Source organism: Pipistrellus kuhlii, unplaced genomic scaffold (genome assembly GCF_014108245.1).
Source record: "Pipistrellus kuhlii isolate mPipKuh1 unplaced genomic scaffold, mPipKuh1.p scaffold_m20_p_1, whole genome shotgun sequence".
Lineage (NCBI taxonomy): Eukaryota > Metazoa > Chordata > Mammalia > Chiroptera > Vespertilionidae > Pipistrellus > Pipistrellus kuhlii.
The window spans coordinates 182339932-182360045 of record NW_023425404.1 but is presented as its reverse complement, the minus strand read 5'-3'; the positions used below and the strand labels follow the sequence as shown (position 1 = coordinate 182360045).

The 20114-nt window shown below is 34.4% G+C and overlaps 1 protein-coding gene across 1 annotated transcript in view; it reads left to right on the top strand.

Annotated features, from left to right (window-relative positions):
* PCDH7 (protocadherin 7) overlaps nucleotides 1-20114 on the top strand; it is a 428445-nt gene that overhangs the window by 198361 nt on the left and 209970 nt on the right. The window contains exon 2 of the mRNA XM_036448153.2: nucleotides 1957-2173. Coding sequence (XP_036304046.2) covers nucleotides 1957-2173 — 217 coding nt within the window. The remainder of the gene's footprint in view (nucleotides 1-1956; nucleotides 2174-20114) is intronic.

Below are 20114 nucleotides of genomic sequence, written 5' to 3'. Positions count from 1 at the left end.
CTTTCCTAAATTTATCATTGTCATTAAAATATCATTCAGTAGAATATACTTTGGTGAGTATCTTTTGTATGCAGAGCAATGTGGTTTGAGAAAACTGTCAGTGGTCTCATTTACAAGGTCACTAAAGACATAAAACATATCACAGATAGTTTGCAGTCAATAAGAAGTAATAAATGAAAAAAGAAAAGAAATAAAAATATATATACATAAGATAAAGCATCATAAATATAAAGAGGTTTCACAATCTCACAACTGTAAATAAATATAAAATTATTAATAAAATAAGGACAATACTAGTATTTCTGTAGGGTATATTGTCATAAACTTTGGTCCATGATGTGTGTGCTATTTGTACTAGAAATATTTTGTAACTGTTTAAAAATACTTCAGTCCCAATACAGTGAAATATTATGAAGAGAATGTGTTTTAAATGTTTTCCCTTTGCAATAAAATTCAATGTGAACAAAGTCTGATTTGTACCTAGAATGAAAAAGATTTTATAGTGACTGTATAGGACAAATAACTACATGTAGGTACTGAGTTCCAAATACCAATAATGGACAATATTCCTGGACAATCTTCTATCTGAGACAAAATAAAGGGGATATTTGTGGGAATGTGTGTGTGTGTGTGTGTGTGTTTTGTTTGTTTGTTTGTTTTTGTTTGTTTGTTTTTAGCAAAGTCAGTGTACGTGTGTTTGTCTTTAGCGAAGACAATTTATACATTTTGGGAAAATGTCACAATTCTTAGTTTTCCCTTTAATAATCTATCATGTGTCTATAATTTTTAACATTTTAAAGAATTCTTTTGGTCCCAGTATTAAGTAGTGATTTGTACTATTAGCATTCAAGTTATAAAAGTGAAAAAAATGTTTCTCACTATTTTGTGGCAGAATTAGTTGTATATTTTATATGATAAAGAAATGTATATTACAGGTTTAAAAATCTATATATTTATGCTATTTTCAAACCACATAAGAGCTTGAAACCCAACTATTGCCATGAATAACCTGAGACAGATATTTCAGAATCTTTTTCATATTATCCCCCGCCCCAGATATTATGTCTGTAGCCTTGTCAATGGATGGCATTAATTTGTTTCCTTAATGAACCTACATTTTTTTATAGCTACAATAATGTGTAAATTCCATGCATAGTAAATCTTCAGTCCAGCCAATGTCAGTATTATTGGAAATTGTGGGGTCTAATTAGATAAAGATTTGCCACATTTTTAAAGTCCAGTCTAAAGGCTGTGCATGATGTTACTTTTTTAGAACAAATTATAGTCATAGAAAGCACATATAATTAAACTTTTTTAGTTCATTTTCCATTCCCTGCTTAAGAAAATTTTTATCTATTATTTCAGTACTACCCTCAAAATCTCAAGGTCAATAGGTAATGTGTTTAATATGAACGAAGTAAGAAATATATTCATATTTTCTATCATCTGCATCTGAATTTCTACTTATCAGCTCTAACTTTAATAGTTTAAGTCATTTGCCAGAACACACATTTTTAAACGATTAGATCATATGGAAAGTGTACTTAAAATGAAGTCTTCTTACAATGTACTAATTCAATATTTATTGCTTTCTCAAACCACTGACCCTTGTTTTTATAGAGTCCACTTGTGAAAAATATATTTGATGTGAAGACTACAGAATAGATAAAGATTGAATAAGAGGGACTAATGTAGATTTAAATGTGTGTTTTAGTGAAATTGCTGTTTTCTAATGTCTGTTTTAGAAAGAGAATTTTCAGCTTGTTCAAGGACAAAATCTAAGTTCTAGGCATTGCCTCAGATAATAAGAAGTCAACCAAATAGACTTTGCCATATATTAACCATTTTATATTGAATGAGTTGTCAGTAGACCTTAATGTATGTAATTTGTGTATTTTTAATAAGATCATTGACAATCTTCTACCGTAGTGACATTCAGAATCTCTTCTTTTACAGCCATTTCGTAGAGTGACGTTTTCTGTTGTGAGTCAGCCTCAGGACCCACATCAGGGGTCACTGCAGAGTTGCTATGACAGCGGGCTGGAGGAGTCAGAAACACCAAGCAGTAAGAGTTCATCAGGGCCAAGACTGGGTGCCCTTCCACTCCCAGAGGACAACTATGAGAGGACCACGCCGGATGGCAGTGTTGGTGAGGCAGAGCATATGGAAAATGGTAGGGGCAAACACAACATCCACACACATAATCACGCTAGCGAGCCGTAATAAGTAGCCTCGTGAAGGTCAGTCTAAAACCAAAATAAAACAGCTGACACTAAAACTCTTCTATTTGAAATCATAAATACTTCCTAAAGGACAAAGAAATGCCAAGTAAGGGACCATAACTATATAGGTAAAATTCACCGTGGTAAGACAGCCTGTCAGAAATAAACAGTTACAAATACAAGAAGTACCTGTTATGGAAAACAACAACAACACTGAATTAGTGCATAATACTGAAATGAGAGCAATTTGAGAAAGGTCATGTGTTATTGTTTTCTTCTATTCATTTTTGTCATGCAACTATTTCTTCAATTGCAACTGTCCAGTCTTAGGAAAGGAAATGACAGTCAACACACTCGCACTACTCTTCCTTCTCCCAGGCATTTAGAAAAAGCATTTTCAAACCATTCTTTCGATGATAGCTGAAATGGAGTCGAAGGAGAATGGTATTATCTTGTTCTCAAAAGTACATTGTAAATGCTCTAAGAATTCCCTCTCACTTAAGTATAAGATTTTTCTCATTTTTGTGTAAGGAAACGGGAGGAAAACAAATCATAGTACTCTGTTTCTCTTTCTGTTGTGAGATGATTCTCAAAATTACCACAGCAATTGGCCTTACGCACATTTCTAAGTTACCAAATTAAGATTGCGAATAGTGCATATAAAATTGTATGCATTCATTTATGTTCCCAAAGACAATGAAGTGATTTATTTTTTGGATTTCAGGTTATAAGTAAATGTCTGAGGAATAGGTTTGTGTCTAATAATGGAATGGTAAATTTCTTACTAAGTTTATTATTATTTCAAGTATATAAAGAGATTATATGTAGGGGAAGTAAGGGGAATCACAAACATTTTATCTCATGAAAACTGGAAATTAATTTTTTTTTATTTCATCCCCCAAGTGAAATAAGGCACTCTTTTTGTTACATAGCATTTTCTTTAGTGATGATATGCAAATAGAACATATTAATGCAGAAGAAACTGATATTTTTCTAGAGTTTTATCTATTAATATTAAAATGCAACACTAGAGAGTGATACATCAAAAGTGACCCCAAGTGAAATTATTGCTAAACTAAGCAATGCTAAATAATTATTTTTCCACATTGCTATCTGAGTGGGAAGATATGATGTCAGGGTCTGATTCTTGATAATCCCTCTTGATTAATTTAGAATTTAAATGGCATTTTGCCTCATGGCTATAAAGGCATGCTTATCTGTGTGTATGGTGGTGTGTGCTTATGTGGATGGGAGTTTGATATAGTTTTTAAGAATTGAATTTAGTCTTTTTAAAATAAGTATAAACATTTTTATATGCATTGGAGTGCTGATGAATATATGTTTAAGACAAATATGTTTGAGATGCTTTGCACAAAAGTAAAACTTAAATTTAAAACACTGTAATAATATTTCACATATTCACATGCAAGCATGCACACACTCAGGAAGGCAGGATTAATTACTTTAAGGGCATTATTATATGTGTGGTTACCTTTTGATGATATGATATAATTTTGTTTTTAAAAGTACTTGTCTCACCATAAACAACAATGAATAATTGTATTCTTATGTTAGCTATATTAATAGAAAAACTGTATCATAGGCATTTTGATCACACTTGAATGTAATTTTTTTTTTTTTGGTTTAAGGTAATTCAGTGCCTTCAAAATAAGAAAGAAATGATGAATAATAAACAACATTACAATATGACAAACATGAAAAGATTGCTTTTAATACACACACATACATGTCATGGAAAACTAAACAGATGAGCCTGTTAAAAGACTAGAAAATTTACTAAAAAACATTTCCCAAAGACTTTGTGTGTGTGTGTGTGTGTGTGTGTGTGTGTGTGTGTTTAAATAACCATGTTTTTAGTCTTGACAACAGTAAGGACCATCATAGTATAACTGATTTTTCCTGATTTTGTATGTGACTGACACTTGCAGTTCAGAGTTTGCCTGATGATTTGTCATCTGTTCGTTGTGATTCGTGTTAGCCTTGCTCTGTAGGTAACGGCAGGAAGAGGAGAAGGAGTTGTGATTCACTTTGGGTGATTTAAATGTAGCCCTTGACATTTGAACAAGGATTTGGTCAGGTCCAAGTTTTCAGACTAGCTATAAAGTGCAATTGTATTGCTTGCATTCTGGTAATTTCATTTTCAATTTTAATGGGTCATTCTGACATAAATAGAATTGGGATTGAAACTTGTCAAGTATTCATTTGTCATATTTAATTGGAATCCAGGTAATCGGCGGTGTCTTGCTTGGTTAAGTTTTAATCAGGATTTGTATTGGATTTTCCATGAAAATATCATTTTGGATGCTGTCCTAGTTTCTAATTATTGTCACCTCAAATATTTTCCTTGAATTTTAACCTGTGTAAAACTATGCAGTTATAACATTTTTTTAAATAAACTTTCATTGTAAAATTTAGAAGACAATTTTCAGTACAATGATACACAACATTCTAACACTCTAATGTCATATGTAACTAATTATAAGGTGGGGTAGCTAATAATACAAAATAAGTTTTCACAGATGCTACAGTAAGAATAAAACTAAACGCAGGAATATGTAAGTAGATAGGCAGTGAAATGCACACGTTTTACAAAAGCCTTTGTCTGGTTTCTGTACATTAGCATAATAAATAAAATTCCATTAAGAAGGCTTGTGGGTTAATTCTTTATATAGCAAGCTTTACCTTATATTACAACCCACATTCGTGACAGATGCCAAATGAGATTTTTCTCTTATTAGCTTAGGAAAGAAAATGCATTCTAAGGTTAAGGATAAACATAATTTTTTAAAACCTGAATCTAGTAATTAGAATGAGACCCACCAATTTGATAAATCCAAATTTGGGGTACTTACATTCATCCCATGGGTTACTGGAAATAAATAATGGAGATTATTCCATTTAATTTTTTTTTAAAAAGCCTTATGAATTATACATGAAAAATATCACTAATATAGTTTTCTCCCTTTTATATTAATTATTATCAATATTATGATTATTCAAATTGATCCTTTGATAAGATTGGAGGAAACTAGTTATTTATTATTTTATTAAAATACATTCAGTAGAATCAAATATTTTAAAATAAGGAGTTCAAATATTTTAAAATAAAGGAAATTGAGTAATGATAAAATATTTGAAGATGAAATGTTAAAATAATACCTACAGTAATGAGTTGATAATGGAAGTGAAAACCAAATATTAGGATCGAAAACATGATCACATTAAGGGCAGGCACTGGCTATGCGGAAGCTTGACCTGCTCTTAATTACATGGGAGCCTTCACACTTTTCCTTAGAGTGGTATATCACAATTTCTTTATGTCTATTGTATATATTTACCTTGGCCCCTGCTTTCATGCCATGGTCTCTTTATTCTTCCCAAAGTACCCCCTGAATCATACTTGCAAGTCTAGCTTGTCTTTGCTTCGGATCACTTGAGCAGATGTAGTATTGAACAACTCAAATATATATATATATATAAAAACAAAAACAAACAAACAAACAAACAAAAAAAAACAAAACAAAAAACATGTGACCGCTAATCCCAGTGTTGCCATTAGGATTGTGTAGGTCACTTACTCCATCTGGGTCTGCTTCTGGTCATCTAATAAGGCAGTTAACTCAATTATCTCTAAAATCTTAGCCAGAACCAGCAATCTACAATTCTCTCCTCACATCCAATTACTCTCTGGAACAGAAGGAGACCTTTTAGTCTTTTAGCGAGATGGTGAACAAATTTGATAATGCGTGTTAATGTGGGCAGGGCAAAGGTAATTCTAGGGCCTTCCTTGCAACCATGTTCCATATGCATTCTTATAGTAGATAAATCAAAGCAGTGGACTGAGTCCAGTGGTTTGATTTCTAGTCTTATTGGGGGGGGGGGGGGGGGAGGAGGTGTTGGTACCACTATAAGCCAAGATGGAAGGCAGTTTTGGAGCCTCCTTCAAGTCACACTAAACAAGGGCCACCAGTAAATCTGATCTGGCCCTGGGTGCAATGTCCTTAAAATATATTAATTACGATTAAATGATCTCACGGTAGAATAAGCACATTTACTTTTTTATCTTTTTGACAGTGAGTGTAAACTTTGGTTAGAGTAAGAGTGATCAGAAGGTGGAAAACAGTATGTATTTCTCTCTAGGTAAAATTATGAGTAGTTTAACATAAAATTAAATAAAAACAGGAAAATAGTTGATCCATAGGGCAAATTTTAAAAAGTTACATTTGGTCACTCTAAATGCATAAATAATTTTATGCTCTTAATTCTCTCAGATATTGAAGAAGCAATTTGATTTGTATACATTGATATTTTTTTTTAAATTCCCCACTTCCAAAACGTTCTCTGCTTCTTCAGACTTATATAAGCTACACTTAATTGTTGCTTTATTCATTCTCACTCCACAGACTTTAAGTAGTGTTTAGATTACATTGTCCTTGAAGGTTAAAACATGTTCCAGTCCACCACAAACCCATTTGGTATCTGCCATGCCTTTTCTCCATTGCTTTCAGAAATAAATTACTGTCTACATGAAATATTGTTTGAGAATAAGCCACTGTTTTTGTTTTTTTTTAGTTTAGTTTTTTTTATGACTATAGGTAATGAGCAGAGAGATGCAAGTCATATCTCTTTGTGAGATAAAGGGCCTTCTCTCTCTCTAGTTCCCTCACACCTACCCGGTTTTGAGCAGTCCCCTGTAAGCTACTGCCTTCGAGTCACTGCAGGCTTGTGCTGTTCTCAATTTAGATGGGAATATGTAGCACGGCTGCCTCTCTATCTTCCCAGAGATACCATTATGCTTGTTAATGTTGTAAACATAATACCACAAAACAAATGCTCTGCAGCAGTTTTCTGTAGGAAGAGACGAACGTTCCTTGGAAAGGATTCAATTTCACGGCTCTGCATGTCACCACATCACTCTCGTGGCCAGTGTCTGACGGAGGCTGCATCTTCTACTTTCCCAGCCACCTGTGAAAAGGCCCAAGCCCCAAGTGTCCTCAAGAAGTCCACATGCCCTCACTTTAGGAGATCCCTGTTTTCTCCCACTTCTTCAGATTTATTAGAGAGGAGCAGGGATGACAAAGACTGTCTCTGCACTGGCTTTCAGTCAATGCAGATGCATGGACATCAGCTTCCCAGCAAAACGAGCAGCACAAGCTAAAAGGACCCATAGGAGATACAGTCCTAGAGGGGGAGAGGCAGTGCTGTGGATAAAATGGAGTGGTTTGAAACCAGGCTTTGACACCTGATGATATCAGTTTGAATCCTGGCTTCTCCTCTTACTAACAGTGTAACCCCCTGACCCCTCTTAGCCCCGCACCTTTTTCAATAGTAAGTCATAGAGTGATTGTGGAGGAAACAAAATAGGATGATAGCGCCAAATAATTTTAAATAAGTATAACAGCAGCAATAATTTCATGATATTAATTGCTGATACAATTATTTGCTACTATTATTTAAATAATAACAATAAATAATGGTGATTATTATTTACTGGTTAGATTGGACCCAACACAATCGCTTCCGCATCAAAACATTATAAAATGTTTAGTCTCCCAAAGAAAGCATCCTGTGATTACTGGTAAAGATGACATTCTGACCTTGAATACTTTTTGCTGAATTTCTCATTTTTGGAGGTGGACATGGGCAACCACCAGGAGCAATGTCTCTTAAACATGTCAAGGACCTAAAATGAGGGGAAGGAAGAATTCTCTCTTCTCGCAGCAAATCGATAGGTGGATGAAGCCATTATTATCTTCCCACATTCCCTATTCCCTTTTTAAAAAACGGTTTTACATTTCACACCTAGCATTCCATTTGAAGGAGTGTTGGTCAGGTGTACATTTCCTTTGAACTGTTGTAAAGTGATCATGAGGAAAACAAGCTGAAGAAATTGTCCAATTAGTATGCTCACCGAACTCTCAGCCCTTTCTTTTTGGATCTCAGTATTAATAATTAACACTAATAAAACATATGGCCATATTACCCTTTTTATTCTAATTAGGCCCTTTAAAACTAAATCACTCCGTTGAACCTTCTGACATTTGAGGACGGAATGAGCTCTCATCAAATCTCAAAGTGACTTTGGAGGTCAGTTAGTGGGTTTGTTGCCTTCAATCTCTAAAAGCATTCGCTTATCACAGTTTTAACACACTTATTAAATAATGAATTCTATGTTTAGCTTTCTATTTAGTTAAGGTATTATTCCCATATTTTCTGCATATTTTTTTTTGCTTATAGATTGTATGCACTTCTTCCTCAGATTTTTTTTTTCTAGATTTGTGTATAAAATACTTGATGTGCTGAAATACAAGACATTCTTAAGCATCTTAGGTGATAAAGAAACACTGGCACTTGGCTTTTATAGTGTAGTTAGCACTCAGCCTCAGAGGTGAGTCTGCTTACTGAGAAACTGTTTCATCTCAATATTCTTCTTTCAGAGTAAACCATTTTATTGCTACCTTTTCTACTGTATGCTTTTTTACTTGTAAGAAAAGGTTTCTTCAGTAAAGCAAAGCAGAATAATATCTCTTGTTTAATGGAATGATTATATGGTGACAAAGCTGTGGTTATTCATTTTGATTCAACAAACATGCATTGAAAGTAAAATATAGCCAAGGTTCTCTGAGGAAGTTGAAGTGATGAGAAATAACTCCAGCTTTCATGGTGGCAGTCCTTATGTCTGTAAGATACAACCTTGATTGTAGAGAGTTCACTACAATATGACAAACAGAAAGCTCATTAGAGTTGATTAGAGTGGCATGAAGTACAGAGAAGGGAGAAGGAATTATATAGATGAAACAACTGTAAATGTGTTTATTTAAATTTTACATTTAATAAACAACATTTGGGGCTGAAAGAAGGCCTTCAAATGCTACCTATTTCCTACATCGTATCCTCTCTTTTTACCTATCTTCAACATAGTTTAAAAATATATATTAAATTGGCTTAGAGGCTTCATGGTAAACTAAATTAAGTCAAATTATGTGTTTTGTTTTTAATTGCACTTGTTTGTTTTCTCTAACTTCCTCTTTTAATGCTAAATGTAATTAGTTAAAAACGAAAAAGCTCCAGAATTTATCAGTGATGAAATTGGCAGCAGATGCCGAATCCAGGTCTAAACTACAGAACAGGTTAGTTTTACGTCTCTGTTCTCTCATTGCTTATAAATATGAATAATTTCTAAAATTTCTGCTTTAAATTAGGCCTTTCAAACATAATAAAAGTCTGTGAATAATCTTTTGAAATTATTGTTTTCTTTTCAGAGGACCAATTGTCTTACTCAAATTAAATAGATGATTAGATTAGGGTTGATTGCATTATATTAAGCTTATTTTTTTTAAAACCTATTTATTCCTGGTGTCTGGTTACAAATTGTTTTTGTAATTGCTATCTCAAAATGCAAGTTATGTTTCTGGGTATTTGTCTTTATGTTTCATGCCCATTCTAGCTGAAATATAGACAATAGGTTGCCTTGTTTTAAAATCTTGTTTCTAACAAATTTTCCTTAATCTATGCAAATAGATTTTTGACATCACTCTCATTATCTTGTATGCCTTCTTATTACTATCCAGAAAGTATACTAAGTTTATTACAAAAGGAGAAAATATTTGAAACACATGAAAATTTAAATGCTCCTTAGAAACAGATTTTCAATTGCTAAAATATGACAATCTTAAACTATTTTTTGATACTGTATATTAAAATCTGTGACATGTACTATAAAATATATTGGTAATAAAAAGGTATTATATAGTGTCCTGCTGTTTAAAAATCACCTATTCATTCATTTCTCTTGAAAAATATATATATTCTTTGACTTTATTTCTTATCTGAACTACTCAACATCTACAGAAAGGAAGTAATTGGAGAACCCACGTAAATCTGAGAGTGGTTTGCTTCTCTGAGGTTGCATTCCTGAGCTTCAGTGAGCTAGGCTGAATCATGCACATTGTTCCTATTCAGTTTGAGGCTGCATTTCACTGACCCAGCATTTGTAGCAAAAGGTCATAGCAGCCATAGATGAAATTTTATACAATGAACAGAGAATTTGCACTATTATCAGAATTCATTAAGTTCAATAATCGTTTGTTGAACATTTTACTCTATGCAAATTCCCATGGAGGATCCAAAGGTGAGGGAGGCATGCTCTCTGCCTTCTATGCCTTTTAGTATTGCAGTGGAGATGAGATGTACTGAATTAGATGTTTAAAAATAAAGGCATAAGAGGCCCTCTACGGATTAAATGATGCTAGGGACAGAGGAAGAGATGGGTAGCAGATATGAAGAAGCGTAGCCATGTCTTGAAGGATCGGTATGGGGATATTTGATAAACAGAAATATGGGTAAGATTGTAGGGAATCATGAGTGATGCCAAGAATAGCAACCTGAGAAGGTGGGAAAACATTGGTGCTATTGACAACCTGGGAAAAATAGAAGAATAGCACATTTCTAGGAGAATGTACCAGGAGAAGGTATGTGGACTGTAAGGTACCTTTAAACATCCAGGTGATAAAAAGCAGGTGATTGGGAAAAAAAAAATTTGAAACTTGAGAGTACAAAGAGTAGTAGAAATATAGCTTTACAGTCCTTAGCAACCAGGGGATTATGAAATCTTGGAAACAAATAAGATAGTTAATTCAGCATATAACACCAAGAAGATATTAGGTCTAGTAATAATTAATGTCGTTTTCTAATACTTTTTAAAATCAAATTTATTTAAACAATACAACAAAATTTAATCAACAATATAGTTGCTGTTGTTTTCTACTACTTGTGCCCAATGCTCAGGAAGCATTTTAATCCTTCTGTTGTAAAATTCTTGTGATTTTGATGCAAAAAATTCGGTCAATGCATTTTTGAGGCATTCTTCATTATTAAATTTTTTTCCAAGAAGAAAGTTTTGCAAAGAACGAAACAAATGGTAATCGGAAGGGGCAGTATCAGGAGAATATGCAGGTTGAGGGAGAACTTCCCATTCCAACTGGCGCAGTTTTTCAGCAGTGATTCTTGCAGTATGCGGTCGTGCGTTATCGTGGTGAAGAATTACGCCCTTCCGATTAATCAGCGCGGGTTCTTTTTCTCTTAAAGCTTGGGCTAACCTTTCCAATTGGGCACTATACACTGCACTTGTAATGGTTTGGGTAGATGGTAAAAGTTCATAATGAAGAATTCCTTTAAAATTCCACCAAACACACAACATCACTTTTTTCACATGCAAGTCAGGTTTTGGCGTGGGCTGCAGAGCCTCATTTTTGTCCAACCATTGAGGCCGCCTTTTCAAATTAACATACAGCACCCATTGTTCATCTCCAGTAACAATTTGCTCTAAAAACGGCAAATGGTTTTGAGGAGAGAGGAGCGAACTGCAAATTGTGACTCTTTGATTACGGTTGTTGTTGGTCAACTCATGAGGAACCCATTTTCCAAACTTTTGGACTTTGCCAAGTGCACACAATTGATTGGAAATTGTTTTTTGTGAACAATTTAAAGTTGTCGCAAGCTCTTGTTGGGTAATTTGAGGATTTTGCACCAAAAGAGCTTGAAGAGCTTCTTGATCAAAATTGGACACACGGCCTCAACCACTCTTGTCATCTAACGAAAAATTTCCCTCGCGAAATTTCTCAAACCAACGCTGGCATTTTCTGGCACTAACTGCATCTTGACCAAGAGCAGTACAGATGTTTTTTGCAGCCTCACTTGCTTTTCTTCCTAATTGGAACTCGTAAAGCATGCAGTGCTGAATATGCTCTTCATCTGCCATCTTCTTAGCCCTAGTTTTGCAACAAAAACCAAACCAAAGAAACTTTTTCAAGCAAAACTTGTTAATTGCACTTCACACATTCTGTAGATACCACGTGTTTGAAGATTATGTCAATACAAGTCAACGCCAAGCAAGATTTTAAACGAATGTTTAAAAACGACATTAATTATTACTAGACCCGTTATACTGCCCAACAGAGTATGTGTAAACAATACTGAACTATAAGAGAATACTGGAGAAATAAGTTTGGTCCTGGGAAGGATATTAAAAAAATGTGGCAGGCTGAGGTGGGATTTAGAATTAGAAAATTAGTGGTTATCAAATGCCCAGTGATGCAGAGGTGGAGGGAAAGATGTAGGTACATGATGGCACAGCTATTGATTAATGAAGAGAAACAGGAGACCTAGTTTGGAGCTATATTGTCTTTTACATGTCTTGTCTCCCACTGTGCTATAAGTGGAGTGAGAGAAGGATCTTTGCCTTGTTCACCATAGCATGATACATTTGGAATAACCCCTACACATAGGTGTCCAAAAACATTGAATTTAGTTATATGGGGTAGAAGCCCAATGTTGTGGATAAAGATTCAGTAGAATTGAGACAACTGAAAAAGTCAAAGACCAGGATATATAGTGTAAGAATATACTTGAGCATTTCTTTTTCAGTCAACAAATCCATTTTAATGTCATTACCAGAAACATGGGCATGGTTGCATCCCTTGATATCAATATTAATGAATTTCCTAAGCATCTTATAAGCCCATTGTTCAGAGTTTTATTGTTTTTTTATTTTTACCGAGTTTTCTGAAGTTGACTACAGACTCTGAAATTTCTGTATAATAGTTTGTGCTCTTTTCTTGAGTTATACAGTAATTACTTTCTCAAATGAGTTTTGGCCTCCCATCTGACTTTTGTGTTTTATTTTATACTAGGCCATCATTTGTCCATCTCTGGCTTGAAATTAAAATAGTGTCTGAGTCCATTTTTGGTAAGATCCAGTGATTGATAATAGTGTCCTGGTCATTGAAAAAAAAAAAGTTGTTTGTGATTAAAGAATAGCACTGTAATAGTGCTAGCAATTGCTAGTAACTATGCAAATAGATATGCTTGGAAACAGAAAACAATTAAATTAGAATTTGCATGAAAAATAAGTTTGAATGCTATAGGACAAGACCTGTCAATTTCCTGTCTATTTTACATTTTTTAAAAATCACAGAAATGCAGTGCCAAAAGATGTTTACCACAGCTAGTACACCTTGCAAGGGAACAAATCCCTACAAATAAATTGTGTGCAAAGACATACTGATAATGATTTGTCAGTCAGATGTCACTTTTGATGTTGTTTTTATCTGAGGAAGGACAACCATCAATGTCATATGAATTTATTCTCTTTTCTCTGTGCCCATTGTTGCATACTAGGAAGTCTAAGTAGAAAAGATTATATTGATAAAACTTGTCTTCTAGCCAAAGCTAATTTAACCAATTGCTAGGTAATCATTTCCAAATAAAAATGTACCCACTATTTAATAATCATGCATACATTTATGTGGTTCATCAAAAACTCTAGATATGTTTATTTTTGGGCTTGATAGATGCACTTCCCATGTCTGGAATATTGACTGGAATATATGGAAATGTAGTGCATGCCAAAAAAGGACTACCTGTCCAGTTTCCAAGTGGCCTCCAGGTGGTGCCTGGATATTTTTTTTTCTAGATGCAAAATTCACTATTTCATCAGTGTGCCGAATGTACAGAGCCAAGGCCAATTCTCAACAGCATTATAGATACTGAAATATTAGTGAATTACATTTTAAATGGGAGACTATTCCATTCCAGAAATAGGAAATTCCCCATTTCCTCTCCAAGGCAATACTCTCTATCCCTAAGGACACCCAAGGAAAATCAGTGTACCTCTTCAAAGATTGCTTGGTAAGGATGGAATCAGAAGAAGGACTTCTTCAGCCAGACCCAGGGAGGCTGGGTGAGATCTGCTGAAACAAATGCATCATTGATTGAGATCATCTCCAGATTACTGTGGCTTCCAAGATTCAGGGCCTCTTTTAGTTGTGGGTATGAACTTCAATCCTGCATCTCTAAGTTGTGCTTGTTTGTTTGCTCGTTTCTTTAACCTTATCTTTTAAGGATATTGGATATTATTTTTTGAATATATGTTTTTATTGATTTTTAGAGAGAGTGGAAGGAAGAGGGAGAGAGAGAAACATCAATGACGAGAGAGAAACATCATTGATCATCTGCCTCCTGCATGTGCCATCCCCCCCCCCCCCCCCAATCCTCCTTCTGCACTGAGGATCAAACACACAACTTGGGTATGTGCCCTGACTGGGGAATTGAACCACTGATCTTTTGGTTCCTGGGTCATATTCTTTTTTAAGAAATGGTTTTCTTAGTATCAGCTCTAGGCATGCTTCTGTGGCTTCCTTTCTTGCTTTTGGTTCATTCTGTAAGATGTCTTTGCATTATCTAAACACTCATCAGTTATCCATCATTTTTGTTGTTTACTGCACAGAGTTATCAGCTCTCCTCTTGAGTGCATAATAGGCACTCAAAGCTGTGTATCAAAAACATCTCCCAGACTTATGCGTAGTTTTAAAAATCATTTATATAGCTCTAATTTTGCCAATAATTCTCATTCAATCTTCAATTGCACAAATACTTGAGGAAATTGAATTTAGAACCTATTCCTTATTCTTTACCTTCATTTTGATTGAGGCCATGTTAACCATTCATCATCTTTGAAATGGTGATTGGACACAACCTGTTGATGCAGAACCATATTTTATCCGAGTTTCCCCCTTAAGCTCTCTGCCATTTATTCAGTGGGATCAATTATATTCAGCCTTCACTAGTTCTTTGAAAATTCAATTTTGAAAGGCACTTCTACAATAGTTTCCTGGACAACATTGGTTCATCTCTTTCTCTCAGAATAATGAAGATCTAAAATCTAATTCTCATCTATTTCAGCCCCAGACTGTTTATATCTCCTTTTGTGAAATCAAATCCACATACTTTTTCTTTTGCAGCCCTTGTCTGAGGATTACATGTCCCAAGGATCAAGTAGCTGTCAAATTAGTTCCATCAATTGTCCATGATTTTAGATGTCTTCATATGAGTATTTTTCTTAAGTAACCACCTTTTATTTCAAAGCACAAAGTACAGGAGTCTGACTTTTATTATTTAGCCTTTGTGTTTTTTGGTTTGTGTGTGTGTGTGTGCAAGTTTTTGAAAATAGTAGGGTCTTTACATAACTCTTCTTTACCCTAATGAGAGGCTGTACACAGTTGAAGCTGAGGTTTCATAATTTTTCTTTATTTTGTCCATTCTAATAACCTTATTCCTTTACCTCTTCCAATTTCAGCCCGTGCACATTTTCTTGCTCATAATACCTTTTCTATTTTGAAGATCAAGTAATTCATTTTCTCTTCTGAAAGTCATTATATTTTATGTTTTCAAAAATGAAGTTTCTATATTCCTTTTGGGATACATTTAAGAAAAGTCTGTTCTATAATTTCTAAGTTTGAACTACTTTTCTTAAATCTAACTTATTTGTGCTGTGTTGTAGTAGATAATATAATATGTAGATTTGCAAAAATGTTGACATCAGATGATTGGGTTCTAGGCCAAGCTCCATCACATCTTCAGGAAGGAAACCCGGGAACAATTCACATCAATATTTCCCTTATTTATAAAATGAAAATAATAATGGCAATAATTACTACCATCTTCCTTTAAGGATAATTGTGCAATTATACATGAACATATATATTTTACATACTTAGCATTTACTAAAGTTATATCAAATTACTATTATGCTATTTATATTTATTTATAGGTACTTTTAAAATCCACTGGTTCTACAGTTCTTTTTTTCCACATTAAATCACAGTGTTCATAATATTTATTAAATGCATGATTGCTTGCCTGCTAAAATGTTCACTGGCTGTCCTTAGACCTTGCCATAGTGGAAAGTTGTTTCTTGGCTTCCTTTTAATTTCTTATTGGTTTCTAGGGTTAAGAGCACATGGCCCTCTACTTCCTGAGAACAATGCCAATATTTATAGCAAATGTAATTCTGTGAAAACCATAGACAAAGAAAACATGTTAATAGATTTACATTCTTTTATGCAGCTAAAGGTGTTTTTTGTTTTGTCTTCAAGAGGCTATATATTCCCCTTCCTCTCTGAAATCAGTAAAAAAAAAATTAAAAATAAAATATATATGTATATTTTACAAAGTTTATTTTCCATGGCCAGTAGTAGAGCAATTCCTAAAAGGCTGATTATAGACGACTCTCAAATATTCATGGCAGTAAGATAAGCCATGTAAATACCATCAATCGCCGATCAACAGAGCGTAGAATTTGTCATGTAGATACCAATTCATAGCTCTATTCGCATCACCTCTTAAAGATACTAATATTTGCCAAGCCAAATACTAGTATCTTTGTAAATCCAGAAATCAATTTTGGTCAGGTATCTGAGATAATTTTCAGTCCTCAGTGTGAAGCACCCCAATTACAATACAATTCAAGCATAAAGGCTGAAGGGACTTAAAAGGGATCAAGTCATCTTGAGCGAGCTCTCCTGTGAGAGACAAAAGAATTTTAGACATACTCACTCCCTGTCTCACGTACAGAAGAGAGAAGCACTAGAAAAGAACAACATAGCCTAAAGAGGAGTCTATCAAAAAGGCTTACTAGTATGATGAAATAGCATATCCACTAAGTCTCTAAAAATAAATTATAAACAGGGTAAGGGAAAGTTGAACTAATAACCTTATACTTTTATGGTCCATTAGTGCTAACCTGAGGACTCTACATATTCATTTCCTTTTTAGAAATATTCTGAGGAGGATACTATTTACTGTATTTTACAGATGATGAAAATGAGAAGATACGTAAAATTTTGGTTAGTACCTGGTTACACTAATGAGTGTTCAATACATAATAGCTGTCATTATTTCTTATTCTTGTTTTGTTGCTATTAGCTCAGATGAGCTATATTTGCATCACTCTATTCAAAGCTATTGTAGCCATTATAATTTATATTTTTTAAAATGTCTTTAAGTAGAAAAAAATTTAGGTTTTATTTCATATGTAATAGAAGCACTAATTTATTATGTAGTTTGGGGAAAATCATTGATCTCTTGTCTCCTTGTGTAAGGCAGGCAATAATTCATTCCCTATGTACTTTCAAGAGATATTCCTCTTTTTATTTTTATGAGTTATAAAACAATGCATTTTTGTTATTTTGTGTAACCCATGTTTTATTTCAGCAACAAGAACCACTCTAAATTGTGGTTTGACATAAACGTTGATACCTGGTGTCCCAACGGAAATAGTCAAGTGTTCATCTGAAAGAGGCTAATGGATCTTTCTTCCTTCAGAATAACGGCATAATAGACTCAATACCATGCATTTCATTATTTGTCATTTGGCTTAAAGTGGCATAACCTATCGACATTCAGTGTGGACTTACTGTACAGTATACCTGTAATAGGGTAAAAATTAATTCCATATGCTTTCTTCACTGGTTAAACTTAATAGTTGTATTCCTTGTGCCTCTATTTTATTGATAGTGCATCCTTCACACACACACACACACACACACACACACACACACACACACACAGACACACACAGCTTCATGGCATCCTTCTGCCAAAGTTGGGAAGGTACTTCACTCTATGGGAGGACCCATATAAGAACAGACAGTGTTAGAAGCCTGTTTCTGGAGTTGGCCCATGACTTTCAAAGACAGCAGAACCAAAGCAATTAATTTTTAAATTATGCATGCCATTCAATAAAGAAAGCACTGAAACAATGTTAAACAGTTTCTTGTTCTTAATATTTTCTTAGTAATGCTAGAAATTGCAAAATAAGCAAAAATTGTAAGCTCAGTGTGCAAATGTAGTGATTTTGTTTTTCAAAATTTACTCTATCGGATAAATATAGAAAAATACTTATATACGCATATCACTACCTTCAAACCTATTAGATTGTGTTAAATAATATGATTTTTATAACTTATGACCAAATTAGAAAACATCTTAGCTACCTGGAGACTTGGGCACGCATTTTAAGTACAAACCCCTTTGCCTCTCTAGGAAATACGGATTTTAAGTATGCCTATCAGTTGATCTGAATTACTGAATTTGCTCAAACTTGCTCAAGAATAATAAGCTTCCTTTCAGACAGTAACACATTAAAATAAGTTGGAAAATAATTTTGAAACCACTGGCATAAACAAGTTAAAGGGCATCGACGTCACCTGCACAGAAGAATTTCCAACTCTCATATTCTCAAGTATTATGTCTTGTTCCATTCTTTAGTAGTCCGAAGAAGATAGCCCTTACAAAGGTGGATTGATGGCTCAATCAGTGCTAGCATTAACATATTGTAATTTGTTTTTCATACTAAATTAATTTGACATGGAATCACTTCATTTATTTGGAAACACACATGCAGGAAACATGATGCACATGTCAGCATGGGAGGAAGTAAAAAACAAACAAACAAACAAACAACAAACAAAAGAACACCCGTTTTCACTGAGAAGTGCCATATTTAGCTTGCTAATAACTGACCCAGTTATGAAGCAAGGGAAAGCCCCTGTCTGGTCTGCTGTGTGTAATTATCATGTGTATATATTTTAGCTCAGTGCCAAGGCCTTTGCTTCCTTCCTTGGGAAGAAGGCATGGCATTTATGAGTGATTAAGGGAGCTCTCTTGCCCCACCAGGGGAGAAAAGAACAGAAGGCATTATATAGCAATACAGAGAGGTGCCTGCCTCTGAGCTATTTCCACTTTAGCAGCTTGAGAAATATTGCTGCATATTCTTGCTCAGACACGTCTCTTTTCTAATGAAGGTTACTAGTCATTGATTCCGAAGAGCACAAGGATCCATTATAATATTTTTTGCACTTCATTTAGCTAGTGTCCTTATTGATTGGACGCCATGAACTATCTGTACTTGATATGCCTTCTTAAACAATTTTGAGAACAAATGTTTTATTGGATGGTTTAGCATGTGGAGACTAAGACCTGGTTACTGTTCGTTTTGGATGCTCATTCTGAAATTTATGAGCAAACTGTGAAAAGATTCAGCATTGCTCATCTGGAAGCCCACATATATACACAGGTATGGTAGGCTGGTCTGAGAAGGATAAAGAATATCTCAGAAATAATTTGAGCAGTAAATTAACTACTCTGCCATAAAAAAGAAGAAAAATGTACCCTTTATGACAGCATGGTTGGACCGGACAGTATTATGCTAAGAGAAACAAGCCAGTCAGATAAAAATAAGTACCAGATGACTTCACTCATATGTGGAATTTAATGAACAGACACCAAGGAAAATAGAGACAGACTCACAGATAGAGAACAGTCAGACAGCTCTGGGGTAGGGTGTGAGGTGGGGAAGATGGGGATTGAGTAAATTAAAAAAGAGAGAGGGAACTCATGGACATAGACAGCAGTGTGGTGATAGTGGGAGTGGAAAAGGTGAGTGGGGTGTAAGAAGGCATAGAGAAGATAAATGATGATGAGGGGGGGGGAAACAAAATAAAAGAATCAAGTATTTAAAATTATGCCTTCGGAAGGATTTTATTTTGGAGATATCCTACTAAATTAAAGTCAATATTTTTATCAATTGCACATTTAGAGACTTTATATCATAAGCATACACTTTGTATATTAAAGCAGGCTTTATTAAATTGAAAATAGAAAATTTGTCATATACATGCTTTTAACATTTAGATCACTTTCCCTCATTATCTAACATGCCAACCTAGAATGCAATATAATCCTTTAAGTAAAATAGTTCTTAAGGTTATCTTAAGGCTATAGTTTTCAAATGCCTTCTACTGCTTTATTTCACCTTAAGAATAACATGTATATGTACATTTTTACAATATAGACTCACATGGAATCATTGATTCACTTAAACCAGCCATGTGACCAGTATCCTATTATCCTATATAATAAAAGACTAATATGCAAATTGTTTCCTTGACAGGGAATTCAATGGGGAGTTTGACCAGTGGCTGGGACAGGCCAACCACCCATTGCCCCTCCACCTAGCCGGCCCCTCCCCCA